Source organism: Schistocerca piceifrons, chromosome 3, assembly GCF_021461385.2.
Source record: "Schistocerca piceifrons isolate TAMUIC-IGC-003096 chromosome 3, iqSchPice1.1, whole genome shotgun sequence".
Lineage (NCBI taxonomy): Eukaryota > Metazoa > Arthropoda > Insecta > Orthoptera > Acrididae > Schistocerca > Schistocerca piceifrons.
Window position 1 is genome coordinate 894,416,846 of NC_060140.1, and position 20,714 is coordinate 894,437,559.

Here is a 20,714-nt window from a genome sequence, read left to right on the forward strand (position 1 = left end):
ATGCTTTCCTTGCCATTGCCAGCCTACATTTTATATCCTCTCTACTTCGACCATCATCAGTTATTTTGCTCCCCAAATAGCAAAACTCCTTTACTACTTTAAGTGCCTCATTTCCTAATCTAATTCCCTCAGCATCACCCAACTTAATTAGACTACATTCCATTATCCTTGTTTTGCTTTTGTTGATGTTCATCTTATATCCTCCTTTCAAGACACTGTCCATTCCATTCAACTGCTCTTGCAAGTCCTTTGCTGTCTCTGACAGAATTACAATGTCATCAGCGAACCTCAAAGTTTTTATTTCTTCTCCATGAATTTTAATACCTACTCCGAATTTTTCTTTTGTTTCCTTTACTGCTTGCTCAATATACAGATTGAACAACATCGGGGAGAGGCTACAACCCTGTCTTACTCCCTTCCCAACCACTGCTTCCCTTTCATGTCCCTCGACTCTTATAACTGCCATCTGCTTTCTGTACAAATTGTAAATAGCCTTTCGCTCCCTGTATTTTACCCCTGCCACCTTTAGAATTTGAAAGAGAGTATTCCAGTCAACATTGTCAAAAGCTTTCTCTAAGTCTACAAATGCTAGAAACGTAGGTTTGCCTTTCCTTAATCTTTCTTCTAAGATAAGTCGTAAGGTCAGTATTGCCTCACGTGTTCCAGTGTTTCTACGGAATCCAAACTGATCTTCCCCGAGGTTGGCTTCTACTAGTTTTTCCATTCGTCTGTAAAGAATTCGTGTTAGTATTTTGCAGCTGTGACTTATTAAGCTGATAGTTCGGTAATTTTCACATCTGTCAACACCTGCTTTCTTTGGGATTGGAATTATTATATTCTTCTTGAAGTCTGAGGGTATTTTGCCTGTTTCATACATCTTGCTCACCAGATGGTAGAGTTTTGTCAGGACTGGCTCTCCCACGGCCGTCAGTAGTTCCAGTGGAATATTGTCTACTCCTGGGGCCTTGTTTCGACTCAGGTCTTTCAGTGCTCTGTCAAACTCTTCGCGCAGTATCATATCTCCCATTTCATCTTCATCTACATCCTCTTCCATTTCCATAATATTGTCCTCAAGTACATCGCCCTTGTATAGACCCTCTATATACTCCTTCCACCTTTCTGCTTTCCCTTCTTTGCTTAGAACTGGGTTTCCATCTGAGCTGTTGATATTCATACAAGTGGTTCTCTTATCTCCAAAGGTCTCTTTAATTTTCCTGTAGGCGGTATCTATCTTACCCCTAGTGAGATAGGCCTCTACATCCTTACATTTGTCCTCTAGCCATCCCTGCTTAGCCATTTTGCACTTCCTGTCGATCTCATTTTTGAGACGTTTGTATTCCTTTTTGCCTGTTTGACTTACTGCATTTTTATATTTTCTCCTTTCATCAATTAAATTCAATATTTCTGCTGTTACCCAAGGATTTCTACTAGCCCTCGTCTTTTTACCTACTTGATCCTCTGCTGCCTTCACTACTTCATCCCTCAAAGCTACCCATTCTTCTTCTACTGTATTTATTTCCCCCATTCCTGTCAATTGCTCCCTTATGCTCTCCCTGAATCTCTGTACAACCTCTGGTTCTTTTAGTTTATCCAGGTTCCATCTCCTTAAATTCCCACCTTTTTGCAGTTTCTTCTGTTTTAATCTACAGGTCATAACCAATAGATTGTGGTCAGAGTCCACATCTGCCCCTGGAAATGTCTTACAATTTAAAACCTGGTTCCTAAATCTCTGTCTTACCATTATATAATCTATCTGATACCTTTTAGTATCTCCAGGGTTCTTCCATGTATACAACCTTCTTTCATGATTCTTAAACCAAGTGTTAGTTATGATTATGTTGTGCTCTGTGCAAAATTCGACCAAGCGGCTTCCTCTTTCATTTCTGTCCCCCAATCCATATTCACCTACTATGTTTCCTTCTCTCCCTTTTCCTACACTCGAATTCCAGTTACCCATGACTATTAAATTTTCGTCTCCCTTCACAATCTGAATAATTTCTTTTATTTCATCATACATTTCTTCAATTTCTTCGTCATCTGCAGAGCTAGTTGGCATATAAACTTGTACTACTGTAGTAGGCGTGGGCTTCGTATCTATCTTGGCCACAATAATGCGTTCACTATGCTGTTTGTAGTAGCTTACCCGCATTCCTATTCATTATTAAACCTACTCCTGCATTACCCCTATAATGACATTATATATGATGAACACCCGTCTGTTGCAAAAGCCTCCGGATAGATTTTTTCAGGTTAAAATTAATTTTTTGCAAAATATTTACAACTGTTTCCAGACTTCAACTGAAAAATAATGCGTAAGTTTATAATTAGATAGATCAGCACTGGATTGCCATTTCATCATCATCTGAACACTTCTTTTTCGGTACTGGAGTTCAGGAACTGTTCACAAGAAATTTCACAAGTCTTCTCAAATGAACCAGCACAGAGATGCTTCAATTATACACACACAGAACTATAACTACACTTTCATTCACAGAAAGTGACATACTTTGCTTGAATATTTCACACTACGACAAAAAGACACTCACACCAGTATCAAGCAACAAATTAAGCTGTTACAATTACCCTGTCATAAGACTGGGCTAGTGGGAAACAATTAAGTCACAAGTCAGGATGCTTATACTGTACATCGACAGTTACAAATACATGTAAAATAATGAAAAAATGTGAACCCTGATTGTACTTACATAATAGTCATCATTGACCTGTATCATGGGGGCATTCACACAAGCCCCCAAACATTCTACTTCTGATACCGTGAACATCCCATCTTTTGTCATCTCCCCAGGTCCTACTCCTAATTTCCTTTTGATACAGTTCATAATATCATCAGAGCCTCTTAACCAACAAGGTGTTGTTGTGCACACTTGCACATGGAACTTGCCAGTTGGCTGCCTGGAAAAAGAAAGCACATTTTAGTACTCAAATGACACAGGAAAAGTATGCACTCTAAATATTCTGAAGCTTTTACATGTAATGTTTACGCACACAGAGTGGAGGTAGTACACAACAGTCTAGCATACATATGAGCCTTACAGATGTAATAAATCACAATGTGGATTTATCGTGCATTTATCATGGTGTTTTCTAGGTGTTTTCTCATACAACGCAACCTCTGAAACATAAGGAAATAGGTGTCGATGGCAAAAAAGGAAAGAAGAATTCAGTTCCCTAAAAATGATTCCTGTGGGCGGAGATGGTCATAGCAGCTGGGAATTTCCATGTAAAATCACTAGTGGGGCCATTTGGTGGCTGCAAGAACTGTAAGGAACACAAGCAAAGCTTCTGTTTAATAGAAGGAGAATTAAATATGAAAGCATTTAAAATAATTAGGGTCAAAGGACAAATATTAAAAAATAGGATGATCATGGAAGATTGAAGTCCTACAGATTAAAATAAGGTAAAAGATTGCAAAACAATATATTTTCATGGAAGTCTGACAAAAAGGTTCTATGTGGCAGACTAAAATAACTTGGGAGAAGGAATGAAGTGCATACATGTCAAACAGTTTTGCCACAATCAGAATTAAAATGACACTAACAAAACGTGAAGGAAGGTGCTGCTGAAAGACAAATTATTGTGCCATTCTATAGCCTGACAAGATACGACAAAGTAGAAAGCTTATCAATGTTCAGTATTTTAAATGATCACCACCTCATTACCAATTGTTGTCCTACTAGTGAAGGTATGCTTTTGTGAATCTCCTAAAACATGTAACAAAGCACCTCAACAATTATAAAGGGGGCTACTGTTCAAACTAGAATCCAAAGCGAAGTACAATTTGCCATATTTCATGCATAATGAACTCCTGTGATCATGACAGTCTTTGTTCAACTTGTCCACATTTCACAAGAATTATTTACTGGTGTCCATTGAAGTTCATGTTTCTGTGAGGGTGCTTTCAGATGCTTAGTGATCAATGTGAACAAAAAATACTGTACAGAACTGGCCTCCAGTAACAACTTACATAATTATATCTAGTCTGTAGCAACATAACATGTCATGTCAGAAGAATGCAGCTCATTAACAAATTTACTCCTCTTGTCCTTCAACACTACCTCATAAACATTGTGTAGAACGTTGCAACTTCATAGACACGCATTCGTGGCATGCCAAGAAGTTCAGCAACATGGTGCATTGCTGAAATTGGTAACCATCCATGTTGTCGTTGTGCTAAGTCGAGCAAGGGAATGACAGCAGCTCTTTTATGTCCCTCAGGATAAATTGCCATAATGGCTTCTGCCCTCTGTGAAAAGAAAAAGAACATGAAAAAGAATATGGAAGATAAATATTTTAATATGATTGTAAAACACAAAACACACACAAAACACACACACACACACACACACACACACACACACACACAGCAGATAGGAGGTAAAAAATCTACATCTACATTCCATTGTGAAGTGCGTGACAGAGGGTACATCCTTGCTAAAGTCAAGATCTGACGATTTTTATGCAGCTTCTCTTTGGAAGTGCTTCATTATAGATAACTGCATCCTCTGCAAGAAGCCTGATTTTACTATTAACACTGTCTGCAAGGTCATTACTGCACAACGGGAACAGCAAGGGTCCCAACACTTCCCGGGGGCACACCTGAAGTTACTTCTATATCGGACAATCACTCTCCACTCAAGAAAGCATTCTGTGTTCTCTCTGCCAAAAAGTCCTCAATCCGGCCATAAATTTCTCTTGCTATGCATATGATCATACTTTTAACAATACACATGCAGTACCGAGTCAAATGTTTTTTGCTAATCAAGAAACAATGCATCTACCTGGTAGCCTAGATCCAAAGTTTTCAGTATGACATGTGAGAAAAGTGCAAATTGGGTTTCACATGATCGATGTTTTCAAAATCCATGCTGGTTGGCATTGAGGTGGTCATTCTGTTCAAGATACCTTATTATGTTTGAGCTCAGAATATATTCTAAGATTCTACAACAAATCGATGATATTGGACAATAGTTTTGTGGGTCACTTCTACTACCCTTCTTGTAGATGGGTATGACCTGTGCCTTTTTCCATGAACTAGGCATGATTTTTTGTTCAAGGGGCCTAGAATAGATTTTAGTTACAAGAGGGGCTAACTCAGACGTAAATTCAGTATAGACTCTGACAAGGATTCCTTTGGGACCTGGAGCATTGCTCATTTACAATGATTTTAACTGTTTCTCAGCACCATTAACACTAATACTTATTTCATTCATTTTTTCAGTGGTATGAGGACTAAATTGGAGCAGTTCTCCTGGGTTTTCCTTTGTAAAGGAACATTTGGAAATGGAGTGAAGTATTTTAGCTTTTGCTTTGCTAACCTCAGTTTCAGTGGCTCATTCGCTTGGGACTAGGCAATAACTTTGGTGCCAATAACAGCCTTAAAATACACCCAGAAGTTCTTTGGATTTTGTGAAAGGTCTTTTGACAATATTCTGCAACTGTAGTCATTGAAGGCATCACACGTTGCTCTCTTGACAGCCAAATGCGTAACATTCAGCATCTCTTTATCTACAGCTCTCCGCTTTGTTTTACACCTATCATGCAGCAATCTCTGTTTCTTTAGAAGTTTGTTTACAGTGACTGAATACAATGGAGGTTCCCTCCCATTATGAACTGTTCTATTAGGTACATAGCTATCCGGTGCACAGTCAACTATTCTTTTAAACTCGAGCCAGAGTTCCTCTACATGCTGCTGACCTGTGCTGAAAGTTTCAAGCTCCTTATTGAGATATGACATTACTGATATCTAAAAGGGCCTTTTTTTCCAACCTCCGACAGGCTATAAATAAAAGACAAGTTCATAGAAAACTATTATTTTATTACCATATGTTTTGTACACTTACGGTTACTTTTCAACATAATCACCGAAAAGATTGAGACATTTATTGTACCTATGGACAAGCTTTGCAATATCCTCTTCAAAAAATGTTGCTGCCAATGTTTTCAAAGAGCATTGACATTGTTTTGACGACCTTCATTGGTTTGTAAGTGCCTCCCTCCTACCCACGGCTTCAATTCAGGGAAAAGGTGAAAGTCACTGGGTGCCAGGTCAGCTCTGTACAGCGGATGATCAAAAATGTTCCACTGAAATTGTTCAAAGAGCCATTGGGTTGTGGGTTGTGCCAGCAGTGTGTGGACGAGCGTTGTCATGGAGCAACACAATTCCTGAAGTCAGAATTCCTCTGGTGGTTTCTTCTCGCCCCCCCCCCCCCCCCTCTCCACAAATGTCGTAAAGTTTTTCAATAAGCAACTGCATTGATAGTGGTTCCGGGCTGCATAAACTCTACAAGCAACACACCTGTTTGGTGATAAAACACAGTAGACATAACGTTTCTGTTGTTGAATGTTTGTTTGAATTTTTTTGGTTTGTTTGGTGAATTTGGAGGCGTCCATTGCTGTGATTGTCATTTTGTTTCCCATGTGCTGTATTGGATCCAAGTTTCATCTCTAGTAACAATTGATTTCAAAAAGTTCTCTCCTCCATTGTGCTAATGGTCAAGGAAATTCAAAGCTGAGGCCATTCGGTGACTTTTGTGGGTGTCCGTCAACATTTTTGCAACCCAACAAGCACAAAGATTTTTGTAGCCTAAATGTACAGTAACGACAGAGTGTGCGACAGATCTTGAAATTTCAGAATTTCCATAGACAAAGCAGTTATGGTGAACGTACTGTTTTCTCTAACCATTCCGTCAACTTGTTCAGCTAGGTCGCCTGTAACGAAAGACTTGCGCTCTTGGCCCCCTTCATCACACATGTCATTTCAGCCATCTTTAAACTTTCGGCACCATTCACGCATTAACACCATCAGTCCGAAGTCACTCGGCTCATTCTCCAATTAATTTCTGCTGCACAATTCCATTCTGCTTGCAGAAACCAAATTACACTTCTTTTTCACACTTGGTGGGAGCAACAAGTAACTTCTTGTGTCTACAATGCAGAAGTATAAGTGACAACTGGTGCTGCCCACCAGCACCACTTCTATTGGTTCAAATGGCTCTGAGCACTATGGGACTTAACATCTTAGGTCATCAGTCCCCTAGAACTTAGAACTAATTAAACCTAACTAACCTAAGGACATCACACACATCCATGCCCGAGGCAGGATTCGAACCTGCGACCGTAGCAGTCCCGCGGTTCCGGACTGCAGCGCCTAGAACCGCACGGCCACCACGGCCGGCACCACTTCTATTCCAGCTGTCTTTTGTGAACTTTCATGAATAGCTGTCTTGGCCTGGCACTCTCTTTCTTTAATATTAGAATCACATTCTGTGACACACTCCTTGTAAATATTGTTGCTTTTCTCTTAACCAACTGTTTAGTGGCATGATATGGAATTGTCTAATGAAAAATTATTAATAAAAATCACAAGTCTAGCTGTATTGTAATGTTTGTGTTATTAACCAACTGAACAGTCTTCAAAATTTAAGTGATAGACACTAAAAATCATCTTACTATGTCACCCTCTGGAAATGGTCTACATATTTGGAAGGGAAAGGGATGTTATACATGCCAGAAATTTGGTTGGATCATGAAAGTATGTAGGAGTGGTAGATGCAGGCACTGAAAGCAATACTGATGCCAGAGATCAGAAGGAATTTAAATAGAAGTAAAAATATATGGGTCAGGCTGCTACACAGGTCATGGACAATGGCTCTTCTAGGGCTTATTGGTAGTGAGAGAAACCCCACCCACATCTGACCCCTGCCAATCCAATTAAGGACAGAATAAAGAATGCCTTCCATCCAGGAGATTCTTAATAGTAAATGTGAGAAGGCTGCAAACCTAATGGACAGTAGTTTGAACTACAATAGTAAAACAAGATAAGAGAACTAACCAGGCCAGTAAGTGTGTGGGGCTAGGAGAGTGTTCCCAAGGACTCTGCATGCTACAAGGGCCCTCTCTCCCCACAGCTGTCCTACTCCCAACCCATTTATAGTCTAAGCATTAAAGAAGGGAACAGCATCCACTATGCATCAGAGCACTAATCCTGAAACAGAAAATAGGGTGCAACAGAAATGGAGGTAACCACATCTAAAAGCTATTAAAACAGAGTAAACAAGGGATGATTGAGGCAGCAGAGAAAGGAAGTAGGGTCGAGGGTCCCTCAGATCCTTCATGTGGCAAGAGACATCCTCACCTGATGATGTTCCATCTCCAAGTGCGGAAGGTCTAATGTATATCTGTAAATCCATATCTGAGATCATTAAACAGAATGTTGGATGAATAATCACTTCTCTTACCATACGGCCGGCCAGTTAATTCCCTGGGATACTCACATGACTTGGGACCTAGAAAAAGACAACTGAGCAGGCAGTAAGACTAAGGTCAAAGGGGTCATCTATAGCAGATACCAAAGGGTGAGAAGATGAACACTGACCAATAGCCTGGAGACTGCTCGACTGAATAAATACATATAAAAATGCAGTTGATGGAGGTCTGTTTAATAAAACATAAGGCTCTGTTAATGGCTATCAGCTCTACCATAAACACACTACACATTCCCAGCAACAAATGTTGACCACAAGAGATGTACGAGCATATCCTGTCCTATACATGTTTTTAAAGCCATAAGTGTAAATGATAGTAACACCCTGGTGGACTAGATGCTGAAAGGTGATGGGAGTGACAAACCTTAGTACCTTGAAATAGATTGCTCTTAAATCTTGGCCTAGGTGTTAACTAAGGGAGGGAAGGGGAAGAGGGGGAAATTCGTAAGGAAACATGGGGTACACATTCTAAGGAGGTTAGGTGGAGGTCCTGGCAGATGATCTCAACGCACATTTTAACTTACAATCTAACCAGAGGGTAGTAGTCAGGGAGTCAATGCACCTTGTATGCAAAATACGATTTGATATGTTGGCTGATTAGGAAATTATCTGATGATGATGATTGGAGAAGTGAGCAAGGGCTGGTACATTTGGAACTGAAGAGCAAAGATCTCCTTCAGCAAGGAAAATGTCTTAAGGGCCTAGTCCAGAAAGTGCCACTGGCCAATCTGATTCCATGATGAACTCAATCCAAACTGAGTATGCTGCTGAACCATAAACCCAGCAACCATATTCCAATACAGACAAGAGCAAGGTCCAGTAAATATGAAGGGGATTAGTGCGAACAGCACCCCAAGAGGTGTGGGCAAAGAAGTAGATCATGTTAAGTTTACACTTGCGGTTAGTCTAACTGGCAAATGTGGCCATGTCAGCTTGTGGGAAATCCAGGTTGGAATGCTCACAGTGAAATAGAGAGAGCAGATGAAGGGAATTCACACACAACTTGTTACTTAATATGGAGATACAACAAAACGAGGGTACACGATAAAATAGCATACTGTAAAACATCACAGGTACTCTCCTCACTGGAGCTCAACAACACATGAAAGGGTCTCATTATCTTGCACTTGCATTATCAACAGTGAGGGCCCCATGGAGACCCTGCCCCTTCAGGAATGCAGTGAACTGGAGGAAGCAGTCCCCAGAGGCTGTATCTACTGACATCTTCGTGCAGGCACACTTGACCAACAGTGCCACAGCTGGTTGCTATGCAGGGCATCGCTGGGCTGTTTCTTGATGAGAGAGAAGCAAAAGAATGTGATGTGATCTTCACCCCCATCTCAATACAGGTAATACTGGCTGAGGTAGGGTGGAGGTCAGTGGGGGCAGCTGTGTTGCAATTGCCGATCTGTCTTGAAAACGCCAAGCTGCGATGGGGAAATCCTAGGCTGTAGAGGTGGCTGGGTAGTGGGTGTGGTGCCATTAAGCTCTGTTTGCATGCTTAAAGGCAAGTGTTTTGTCCTAGGCGCTTTGTGGTTAAGGAGCATCAGTCGATAACTTTTATGTAAGCACAGAATTTGATGTCACTGAGAGAAAAAATAATCATACTGACCTGAGTCTGTGGTGGAACATGCATTGCATTCTGTACATGTTTGTCCACTGCTGATGCTATGAGAGTTGCTGCCTCACTCATGTAGGTCATGTGGAAAGATTCCTGTGGCCAAGTGTTCTCAAAGGCAACTGTGTATAAAGTGGCAAACTACTGGTGGTGCCAGGTACAGACTCTCTGTGGATTTCTTGCATCAAATCTGGAGAGATATGGAAGTGACAGAGGAAATCTGCACCCAAATACAGCTGTTGAACAGTGGCGACTGCCATGGAAATTTGTCACGTAGGCCAATGTTTATGTTGCATGTGACAGTTCCACAAAGTTTGATAGGACAATCATTTGTCATATGTAGTTGGGTGGCAAGTGTATCAAGCTTCATTGGTGGTTTCTCCCTGGGGATGGAGCTCGCTTCTGAGCTGATGTCAGTCAGAAAGTATTGATTTTTGAGCGCTAGCACAAAGAGTTGGCCACTTTTATTTAGAGGCGGGGCAAAATTAGTTTGGCCCTCATATTGGAGCTATGGATATCATTTTCATATGTTGCTATCTGCATCATGTCTTGCATTTGGGTGGTTGCACTGCATCGAGCAGTTGCATGCCCTGTCACCAAAACAAGAGTTGAATCAATACCGCCATGGTCACGACAGTCCAACTGTGTGCGGAATGTTATTGTTCACCATGGGGGAGGTGGGCACAGCTGGCCAAAGGGCAGTGGCCTCACAGTGGGGCCTAATCTCTCCCAAGTATGCAGAATGCATCACATTAGCTGCTAGCGGATTCAGACAGCATGTCGTGCTGGGAACGTGCTGGTGATGGCCATTGTTTGGTAATTTACACGTTGCTGTTGCTGCACGACTGCAAAAAATCTACCAACCAGGGCTAATTTGCATTCCATCAATTCTCTCTCATGCAAAATCATTAACATTTGTATCTGTGGTGCCCACAACATAACATCTGACATGAACAATGAGGTGATAGATGCAAAGAGATGTCTCGAAAGCTGCAATGGCATTCTGTTGACATGTGTATCCTTATAAATCACTGATCATAACTGACATACTGCCAGTGGTGCAATGGCTCTTTGGCAGTATCAAATTTGCCATTAGCCTGATGTGCTAACTGACATCACTGATAATGTAGGTGTGGTCTCCTATGGTGCCCAATAAGTTGACAAACTGGGAAGTGTAATTAGAGATGCCATGACTCTGTAGGATGTAGTCAATGGTTGCAAACTATGTTACTCAGTGCTCCTATTGGAATGGCAGTAGTTTGGGATGAAAATGATGTATATATGCTCTACAAAACTTTTATTGTTGATGTGCTGGGTTGTGTGGTCTGGGGGAGCCAGTAGATGAAACCCCTTAGACTGTGTAGCAAGGATGACAAACCAAGAATCATCTCGCACGGCTTTGATAGATAGTCTCGCCTTAAGGTTATGAATGGATTCAACTGTATCATGCCAGACAGATGGACCAGTAAAATCACTTGAGTTGCTACTGTGTAGACCTGAAATAGTTGGCAGAATATTGCCTAGTTGATGTGAGGAAGCTCTGAACTCACCACCAAAATCAATGACGAGGTCACGAGTCATTATACATTGCTCGTGTACACTTGCACCCCTATTGTAGACCAGGTTTGTGAAGCATCAAAAAGTTCAAAGTTGTGGTAAGATCCTATGAGACCAAACTGCGGTCAACGGTCCCTAAGCTTACACACCACTTAATCTAACTTACGCTAAAGACAACACACACACCCATGCCCAAGGGAGGACTCTAACCTTCAAGGGAGGAGGTGGGCTGTAAAGTATCCTGTTATGGGATAGTGCACGCAGAAAACAAAAAAGAGCCAATCCAGCACTGAGCAAAGGAAGCTGATTTTTACTTGCAGCGGTGTACCATAGAAGAGGGTAGTGTTCCAAAGGATTGGAAAAGGGCACAGGTCATCCCCGTTTTCAAGAAGGGACGTCGAACACGTGTGCAGAACTATAGACCTATATCTCTAACGTCAATCAGTTGTAGAATTTTGGAACACGTATAATGTTAGAGTATAATGACTTTTCTGGAGACTAGAAATCTACTCTGTAGGAATCAGCATGAGTTTCGAAAAAGACGGTCGTGTGAAACCCAGCTTGCGCTATTAGTCCACGAGACTCAGAGAGCCATAGACATGGGTTCACAGGTAGATGCTGTGTTTCTTGACTTCCGCAAGGCGTTCAATACAGTTCCCCACAGTCGTTTAATGAACAAAGTAAGAGCATATGGACTATCAGACCAATTGTGTGATTGGATTGAAGAGTTCTTAGATAACAGAACGCAGCACGTCATTCTCAATGGAGAGAAGTCTTCCGAAGTAAGAGTGATTTCAGGTGTGCCGCAGGGGAGTGTCGTAGGACCGTTGCTATTCACAATGTACATAAACGACCTTGTGGATGACATCGGAAGTTCACAGAGGCTTTTTGCAGATGATGCTGTGGTGTATCGAGAGGTTGTAACAATGGAAAATTGTACTGAAATGCAGGAGGATCTGCAGCGAATAGACGCATGGTGCAGGGAATGGCAATTGAATCTCAATGTAGACAAGTGTAATGTGCTGTGCATACATAGAAAGATAGTTCCCTTATCATTTAACTACAAAACAGCAGGTCAGCAATTTGAAGCAGTTAATTCCATAAATTATCTGGGAGTACGCATTAGGAGTGATTTAAAATGGAATGATCATATAAAGTTGTTCGTCGGTAAAGCAAATGCCAGACAGATTCATTGGAAGAATCCTAAGGAAATGCAATCCGAAAACAAAGGAAGTAGGTTACAGTATGCTTGTTCGCCCACTGCTTGAATACTGCTCAACAGTGTGGGACCCGTACCAGATAGGGTTGATAGAAGAGATAGAGAAGATCCAACGGAGAGCAGCGCGCTTCGTTACAGGATCATTTAGTAATCGCGAAAGCGTTACGGAGATGATAGATAAACTCCAGTGGAAGACTCTGCAGGAGAGACGCTCAGTAGCTCGGTACGGGCTTTTGTTAAAGTTTCGAGAACATACCTTCACCGAAGAGTCAAGCAGTATATTGCTCCTCCCTCCTACGTATATCTCGCGAAGAGACCATGAGGATAAAATCAGAGATATTAGAGCCCACACAGAAGCATACAGACAATCCTTCTTTCCACGAACAATACGAGACTGGAATAGAAGGGAGAACCGATAGAGGTACTCAGGGTACCCTCTGCCACACACCGTCAGCTGGCTTGCGGAGTATGGATGTGGATGTAGATGTAGAAAGCAAATAAGAAAACATGACAACAGTAAACAGCATCTCAATGAAGGGAACATAAGAGATCATCATGATCTATATTAAGAATTGTCATTATATCAAAACCTGTCCAGAAGGATGTGTGAGAGAGAGAGCACAGTCTGTCACCATAGATTACACTGCCACAGGTAAGATCGGAATAAGTCACTGTCACAATTGGTGGCTGCAGTGGCATAGTCCTGGTCATGGTGCACAATACTGGAGACTTCTCTTATGTCACTCGGATTCATGGTCAGCTTCAAACTCTTGTGTCAGAATGTCGGAGAGCCTATAAAGGCTGCCCGCCATATGGATACCAGGAATTGGGTGGCATCAAGTTGCTTTGTGTATGAAAAATAGTGCCGGCTGTGTCCAGTGATCACAGCACCCTCGTTACTAGGGCAGAGTGTTGCAGTGCAGTGGAGCTGTGTTAGCTGCAGGCATCTGAAAGAGCATCAGTCCACAAGGCATTGCTATCTGGTGTGTATGCTGGGTCATCAGACATCGGCCATACACTGCAGATAGAACATCACTTTCACATTTCACATATAACAGTCAGGTAAAGAACACTGATTAAGTTGCAATAGCTGCTGCTGTTTGTTGCGGGTTCACCAATGTAGGAGCTCCTGGTTGGAATGTTTGTAGTGAAATGGAGAAAGCAGATGAATGGAATGCACACACACTTTATTGCTTAATATAAAGATAAAACAAGACGTGTGCATGATACAAAAGCATACATCAGACAGGAAAACGTCAAAAATACTCTTCTTATGAGAGCTTAACCACACACAAAAGAGTCTTATTCTCACATGGGCATTATTGATGGTGAGGTTCTAACCCCTCCTCCTCCTCCTCCAACTTGTCATTTATTAATTTTAAATGTAGCCACGTAAGAAAAGGACACTAACATTTTCACAAAGTGGACTGCAAGGTGTTCAGGAAGAACTGACACATCAATACAACTACTACCTTAAAGGAAGACATCCCAAACAGTTGCTGACCCAAAAGACTTTGGTCCACACCTGCAATGAAGAGGCACATGCTCCCAAGGAGGAGACTGAACACCCCAGCATTACTTAGTGAGCTTAGTGTGAAGCTACTTACAAGGGAGGAAGGTGGTATGAGAAGGATGTTGCTTGAGGCACTGCACGATGCTTTGATGATCATGAATAGCTGATGCAATGTATTTGCTCTGCAACGGCACTAGCTGGCATTGAAGAAGGGCCTGTAGAAAGGGTAACAGCAGTTCCAGCAGCACGGATGCCCACAACCTTGTCGATGCAGTCTGATGAGTGGGGGTGAAAACAACAGCAGAGGTACATAACTGCCAGTTGGCTCTTTTACAAACCCAATGTGGTAGTTAGTCTACGCGGCAGTGACAGCAAAGGCATAAGATTGGAGGAACAGATAGCTGATAGCCAAAAAGGTGCCATGGGCAGCACTTAAGTGGGCAGGAGTACTGCCATTGGGGACACAAATCAAGATTGGAAAAAAAAGCTGGTCAATCAAAAGGCCCCTACCATACAAACTGGTGTGCATTGTAATCCCCATGTTGGAGGACAAAAGGGGGAATAATTGTTGGATTAAAGTAGTCAGTCATCTCAAATTAAGTAAGTGCCCAGCCTGAAGGCAAGTAAATGGTGATAGCTGGGGTTGTTTGCGAGCGCGCACGCCCCCCCCCCCCCCCCCCCCCCCACACACACACACACACAGACACACACACTCCTATTGCTTCCAGTGTGATATGGAGAGGAATCCACCCTGTGACAGACATGTGCCAATCAATGTACAGACCCTTCCAAATGCTCTACAGGCCAGCATGGTTCTGACAGAGTGCACAGTAACCTTGAACAGTTGGGAAATGGTCACCACTAAAGTGTGTTTCTTTGAGAGCAACATTGATTGCGGAACAATTAGTTGTCGCAGTTCCAGTAGTTCTACTTGATCATCACATTTACTGATTAGGCATGAAGGGGCCAGGGGAACAGTTCACACCCCATGATCACTGTCATCAGTGGAGGTGGAATATCATCAATGAGCACTAGTTATGAGTTAGATGGTGTGGTGGAAACTGCCACCTCCAGGGTCACTGGAGTAATCTTTTCTCAAGATTTCTTCTCCTGCTCCACCAATTTTAACAGTCAGGATTCTTGATAGCTTAATCCGCTGTGGATGTAGGAACAGAAAAAGAGTGGGCAGCCCTGGGACCCACAGCCTGTGTCTCCTTCAGCCATTAGCTGGTGACAGCTCTCTGATCTGTTGATTTCCAGAGAGAGGGTTCCTGAATGGGAGATGCCGGAGGAGAAAGCTGCTTCTCCAGCTGGATGCGGGAATTCGTTCCCAAAGATGGTGCTGCAGGAGCCACACGTGGGAAGGGTCTATCACTCCCACAGTCAGGTTTATTCATGCAACTACCGTATGTTGACACTGACTGAGTAAATTCACCAGCTACTGCTGAAGACCTGTCCACAGTGGTGGCAAAGGTTGATATCAATGAGTCTATTTTTTTCTTGCCTTCAAAATATGAGAGACGATCAGTGACCTTCAGTTCCTGGATTTTGTGTTCTTGGAGTTTGTTAGCACACTTCGGGTATTGGGGAGGATGATCATTCATGCAATTGACAAAGACAGGAGCACAAACAGTGAATTTTTGTGAAATGGCCAACCATAGCCTCCAAAAATTGGGTCATATGTACACAGGAAAGACATACATCCAAAGTGCTAGCATTTTAAACACTGCATCGGGGGTGGGAAACACTGCTTCACATCACAGTGGTAGCACATCAGTTTCACCTTTTTTGCAGATTAATCCCTCTCAAAATTGAGGCTGAATGGGCTGGTGTCTATTCTGTTGTCTTGTGGGGCTTGAATCATACAATGTATGAAGGGGAAAACCTCAACACACTGTCTGTGTAGTTCATCTGTCTAGTGTTATGTCCTCGTGAAAAATTAATTCCTCTAGCATGTTGAGATTCTTATGGGCTCCGATGATAACAGATACATCATTGAGTTGCTTACAAGAGAGTAACACCAAAGACTGGGTAGGATTTGAAATCTTTAAGATGGAATTTGCCAAAGGAAGAGAATTCATCGAATAAGTTTCCAATACTAAAAAAAGAAGAAAACCCCATTGGTTTAACAGAGAGAGAGGACCCATCACCTGTTTGGGTGCATCCAGGAACTGAGAGGACAAAGTCACTAGGTTTTGTTTTCCTGCCATTGCGTAGCCAAGGAGGAGAAGTTCCTAGCGTCAATTGACACTAAATTGCGGTCAGTCTGAAGAAACTGCCAAGGCCTCGCACCACCGGCTGATAACTTTGGTCATTTGATGATACCAAGTAGCTGCTACGATGCCATCTGCTCCAAATGAGGGCTTCTCTCATGAGCATCACCCATTCAGAGCAAAGGCCACCTGGCATGATGGCCTGTACTTGGAGTGCTGGTGTCCTCAAATACTCCTTGGCATGTGCAGGGAGATGACAGCTCGGGCATCAACAGTAAGATCCCTCTGTGGTCAGGAGGGCTACCACTGTATACAGGTACTTGACTGGCTACCATAGGCTACCTTCTCCACAGGGCCGAAGTCAGTATAAAGTTTTGAAAAAGGTGGAGGTCAAACCCAGCTACTGGGACCAAACATAAATTACCGATGATATATGGTGTAAAACAGGGTAACGAAGTGCGAGAAGCCATAATTGATGCCCTATGAGTGAGTTAAATTGTCAACCAGGAATTTGTCCTACAGGTTAGAGTTATATTCCACCAAGGGCTTTCCATTACCATATGCATATCAACTGTCACAAAATCCATTGCTTTTTTGCAGCCTTACCTTCTTATTGGCTTCATTAAATTCAAATGGAATATCTGGGTTGTTTTCTTTGGAATCCCTGTGCTGAAAAATAAATGTAATATTAATGCATGCTGTGTTACAAAGTTTTCTTCACAATTAAAAGCAAGGCAATGGGTATATAGTGTAACAAAAATGGAACTGACACTAAGTGCTAATTTGACAAATCATTAAGAGTATAATCTTAACATATGCTCCTTGAATAAACTGAATAGATAGTATGCTGAAGGAACCTCTTGACCTAACTTTGCACAGAAGGCACTGTTAGTCTGAGTGTGAACAAAGAGTCATTAAGGTAATTCACTGATATGAAAGTGCTCCTCAGATTTATCTATGTGAAGGTTAATTTTGCAATTCTGAATGATGATGATGATTACTCTTGAGTTTAGGACAGGGGATCATTATTAATAACTCTGCATGCCTCTTGGTTCTACCTAAAAATGTATTTGAACAACATTGTAAATGTGAATCATCTCTTTTGTGAAATAATGTACATACTGTTGAACTAATTGCAAGTACATGCAGCATAATCAAAATGGCAAAAAATTTAATATTCACAACTGTTTAATACTCTTTGTTACTGTAACTCAAATTATTTTATGCTCTTGCACTCACGAATTTACAGAGTATATATAAATATCAGCTGACTGCAAGATTTCATTCTGTGTTGTGTTCAACAATTGGGTATAATAAATTTACATTTTACTGTAATATTGTTTTCTTGCAAATAGCATGTTTGGCATTTATTAATGCAGCAAATAATTATAAGGTCAGTGAAAAGCCTCAGCTGCATTGTCTTTTGAGTTGGCACACACAACAGAACTTTAAAGTCTCTTGAGCATGTGGCCAGATTAATTGATTAATGTAGAACAAATGTTTGATGGTGAAATGTGTTATCATCATCATCATCATCAGGTAATTCCTGCAGACTGACATCCTGGACTAGCAGGTGTAATATATATACCGGTCGTCTCCCCCTTCCACTAACCCTGTGTATGGGCTGCACAATGTGCCAGCCGCGGTCGTGGAGATAACTTGTGCTCCAGAATCGAGTGGCGGTCCTCAGTCTGCACACCACCTTTGCCGTACTCAGTGTTCTGTTTCCACTGCATTTGGAGAATTTTCTGTGCTGGAGCCCGCACTTGATTAAATCGAAATCCACTGTCCTTGTTGATGAGGTTCTCATGTAGCTGGATTTTGATAGCCTCCTTGTATACAAAGTCCCAGTACTGGGAAGAATTTTGTATCTTCATAATTGACTTTTGCAGTTGGTTTCAAGCCATAGTTCAGAAATTGCTGATTTTTTGGTCTACTAGAGTTTGTTGTTTCATTTGTGTTCCATAGAACTTTCTTCAATTGTGTGAATAGTTTATTCAATCTATGCATTCCTGCACTCACATGATACATAATAAACTCCAGATTTCTGGAGTCCCAGATCATCGTTTACTTTTGCTAAAAGGGACTTGGCCTTTAACTAGCATGCGGTACATACATTTAATATTTTGTTGTCATAAAATTCTATAGATTTTTCCAGATACATTACCTGTGTATGGAATGTAGGCTATCTTTTGTGGCTGGTCTTCATCAGGTGTTGGCTGTAGTGCAGCCTTTTGTTTGAAGGCACATCAAATTTATTGGTTGCTATAGCTGTTTTTCTGGAACATGACCCTGAGATGACCCAGTTTCAGTTTTAGCCTTTCTTTGTCAGAGATCACAAGTTTTGTGGACCACCCTAGTTAGCACTCCTTCCCTTTGTGATGGGCGATGACAGCTAGAGGCATGTGTTCCATCCAGTTTTTGCCATTCCTGAACATCAACGAATGACAGCTGACCATTTTGCTCAACCTCCAAGGTGATAAATTTGGTAGTGGATAGACTTAAGATGCTGCAAGAAAACTTGAAGCTCATCTCCCCAGTGAAGCCAAATAGTGAACACATCATCAACATATCTACAAAAGACTGTCAGTTTTAATGGTGCTGGGTCTAGTGCCTTGTCCTCAAAGTCGTCCACGAATATAATGGCCACCACAGGTGACAGAAGACTACCCGTAGGCACGCTATCATCTGTTCATAGTAATGTCCAAAAAGAAAATATGTGGATGGGAGCACAAAATTGAAAAGTTTGGTGAATGAAGGTCCAAATTTCTTTTCAATAAGTTCCAATGACTCCTTTAGTGGAACTACCAAAGTGATACAACGTTGAAACTGACCACGAGATCTGAGCTGGCCAATGCGATTTCCCGTACATACTCCACAAACTGAGCCAAGTTCTTGACGTGGTGCTCACATTTGTCAACCAAAATACTCAAAACTAATGTCAAGTGTTTCGCAAGCTGGTATGTTGGTGCTCCTATTGTAGTCACTACTGGTATCAGAGGTGTGCCCTCTTTGTGTACCTTTGGAATCCTGTAGCATTTTCTTTGCTCTCTCTTCTGTAAAAGCTGTTCAAAGAAGTTCAGTCATCTTGCACAGCTTCTGGCTGGTTCGAGCCGTCGTCATCATCATCGTCGTCATCTTATAAGCCACATCACCCAGGAGTTTGGGCATTTTCTCTTTGTATTCTGCAAGTATTACTAAGATGGTTATGTTCCTCTTATCCACTGGTTGGATAGCAATGCCTGGAATGTAATGCAGAGAATGCAATGCAGCTCTTTCCCAACTGGACATGTTATGCCTTGGTGGCGCGAATCTGGCGAGAGTACGGCAAGATTCCCACCATACCTCCTCCGCCATACTGTTCCACTCCACTGATGATTCCTGTGATGGGTAGTGCTGTTGGTGTTGCGGAAAAGTTTTAGCGTTTCTGAAGGACAGACAAAACATTTTCATTGATGGTTTTCTCTGTAAGATTCACAGTGGTTTGTGAAGTCTGTTGTTTTGGCTATTTTGATGCTAGTCAGTTGAATTTTGAAGACAGCACAGATGCATTTTGTTGTAGGAGGAGGATGAGATTAGTGTTTAACATCCTGTCGACAATGAGGTCATTAAGATGGACCACAAGATCGGACTAGGGACGGATTGGGAAGGAAATCGGCCGTGACCTTTCAAAGAAACCATCCTGACATTTGCCTGAAATGATTAAGGGAAATCATGGAAAACCAAAATCAGGATGTCCGGAGACAGGTTTGAACCGTCGTCCTCCCGAATGTGAGTCCAATTTGCTAACCACTGCGCCACCCCGCTAGGTGCATTTCGTTATGCCCTCAATGAACATTCAACCAACTCCCAGACAATGGGGATGACCACGGATGCCAATTCTAGATGTAGGGCGTCCTATGGAGTCAAGGTGGTGGTGGTGGTGGTGGTGGTGGTGTGTGTGTGTGTGTGTGTGTGTGTGTGTGTGTGTGTGTGTGTGTGTGCGCGCGTGTGTGTGTGTGTGCGCACGCACGCATGATCCATTATCGCACAAGAGCCAGGTTGGCTCTTCTGGTAATTCAGTTCACTGCTGGAGTCTGGATATGATGTACAAACTTCACAAAGCTTGGCACAATGTGGATTCATGGCACCTTACAGAAAGGCATGGGCTCTCAGAAGGCATTGTTTCTTATTTCGGAGCTTATCAAGCTTCTTGACTTGCTGTAGCATTCCCTCCCCATAGAGGAAACTAATGTGTTTCATAGGTTTCCCCAATAAGCTCCTTGAAAGTCTCTTGAGCATGCAACAGATTGATTGATCACAGTAGAAT

The 20,714-nt window shown here is 42.0% G+C and overlaps 1 protein-coding gene across 1 annotated transcript in view; it reads right to left on the reverse strand.

The window, feature by feature from the left end:
- LOC124788008 (probable NADH dehydrogenase [ubiquinone] flavoprotein 2, mitochondrial) overlaps nucleotides 1–20,714 on the reverse strand; it is a 60,290-nt gene that overhangs the window by 5,506 nt on the left and 34,070 nt on the right. Inside the window, exons 3-5 of the mRNA XM_047255054.1 lie at nucleotides 17,012–17,074; nucleotides 4,077–4,264; nucleotides 2,706–2,913 (exon numbers count right to left, since the gene is read on the reverse strand). Of these exons, the coding sequence (XP_047111010.1) occupies nucleotides 2,706–2,913; nucleotides 4,077–4,264; nucleotides 17,012–17,074 (459 nt within the window). The remainder of the gene's footprint in view (nucleotides 1–2,705; nucleotides 2,914–4,076; nucleotides 4,265–17,011; nucleotides 17,075–20,714) is intronic.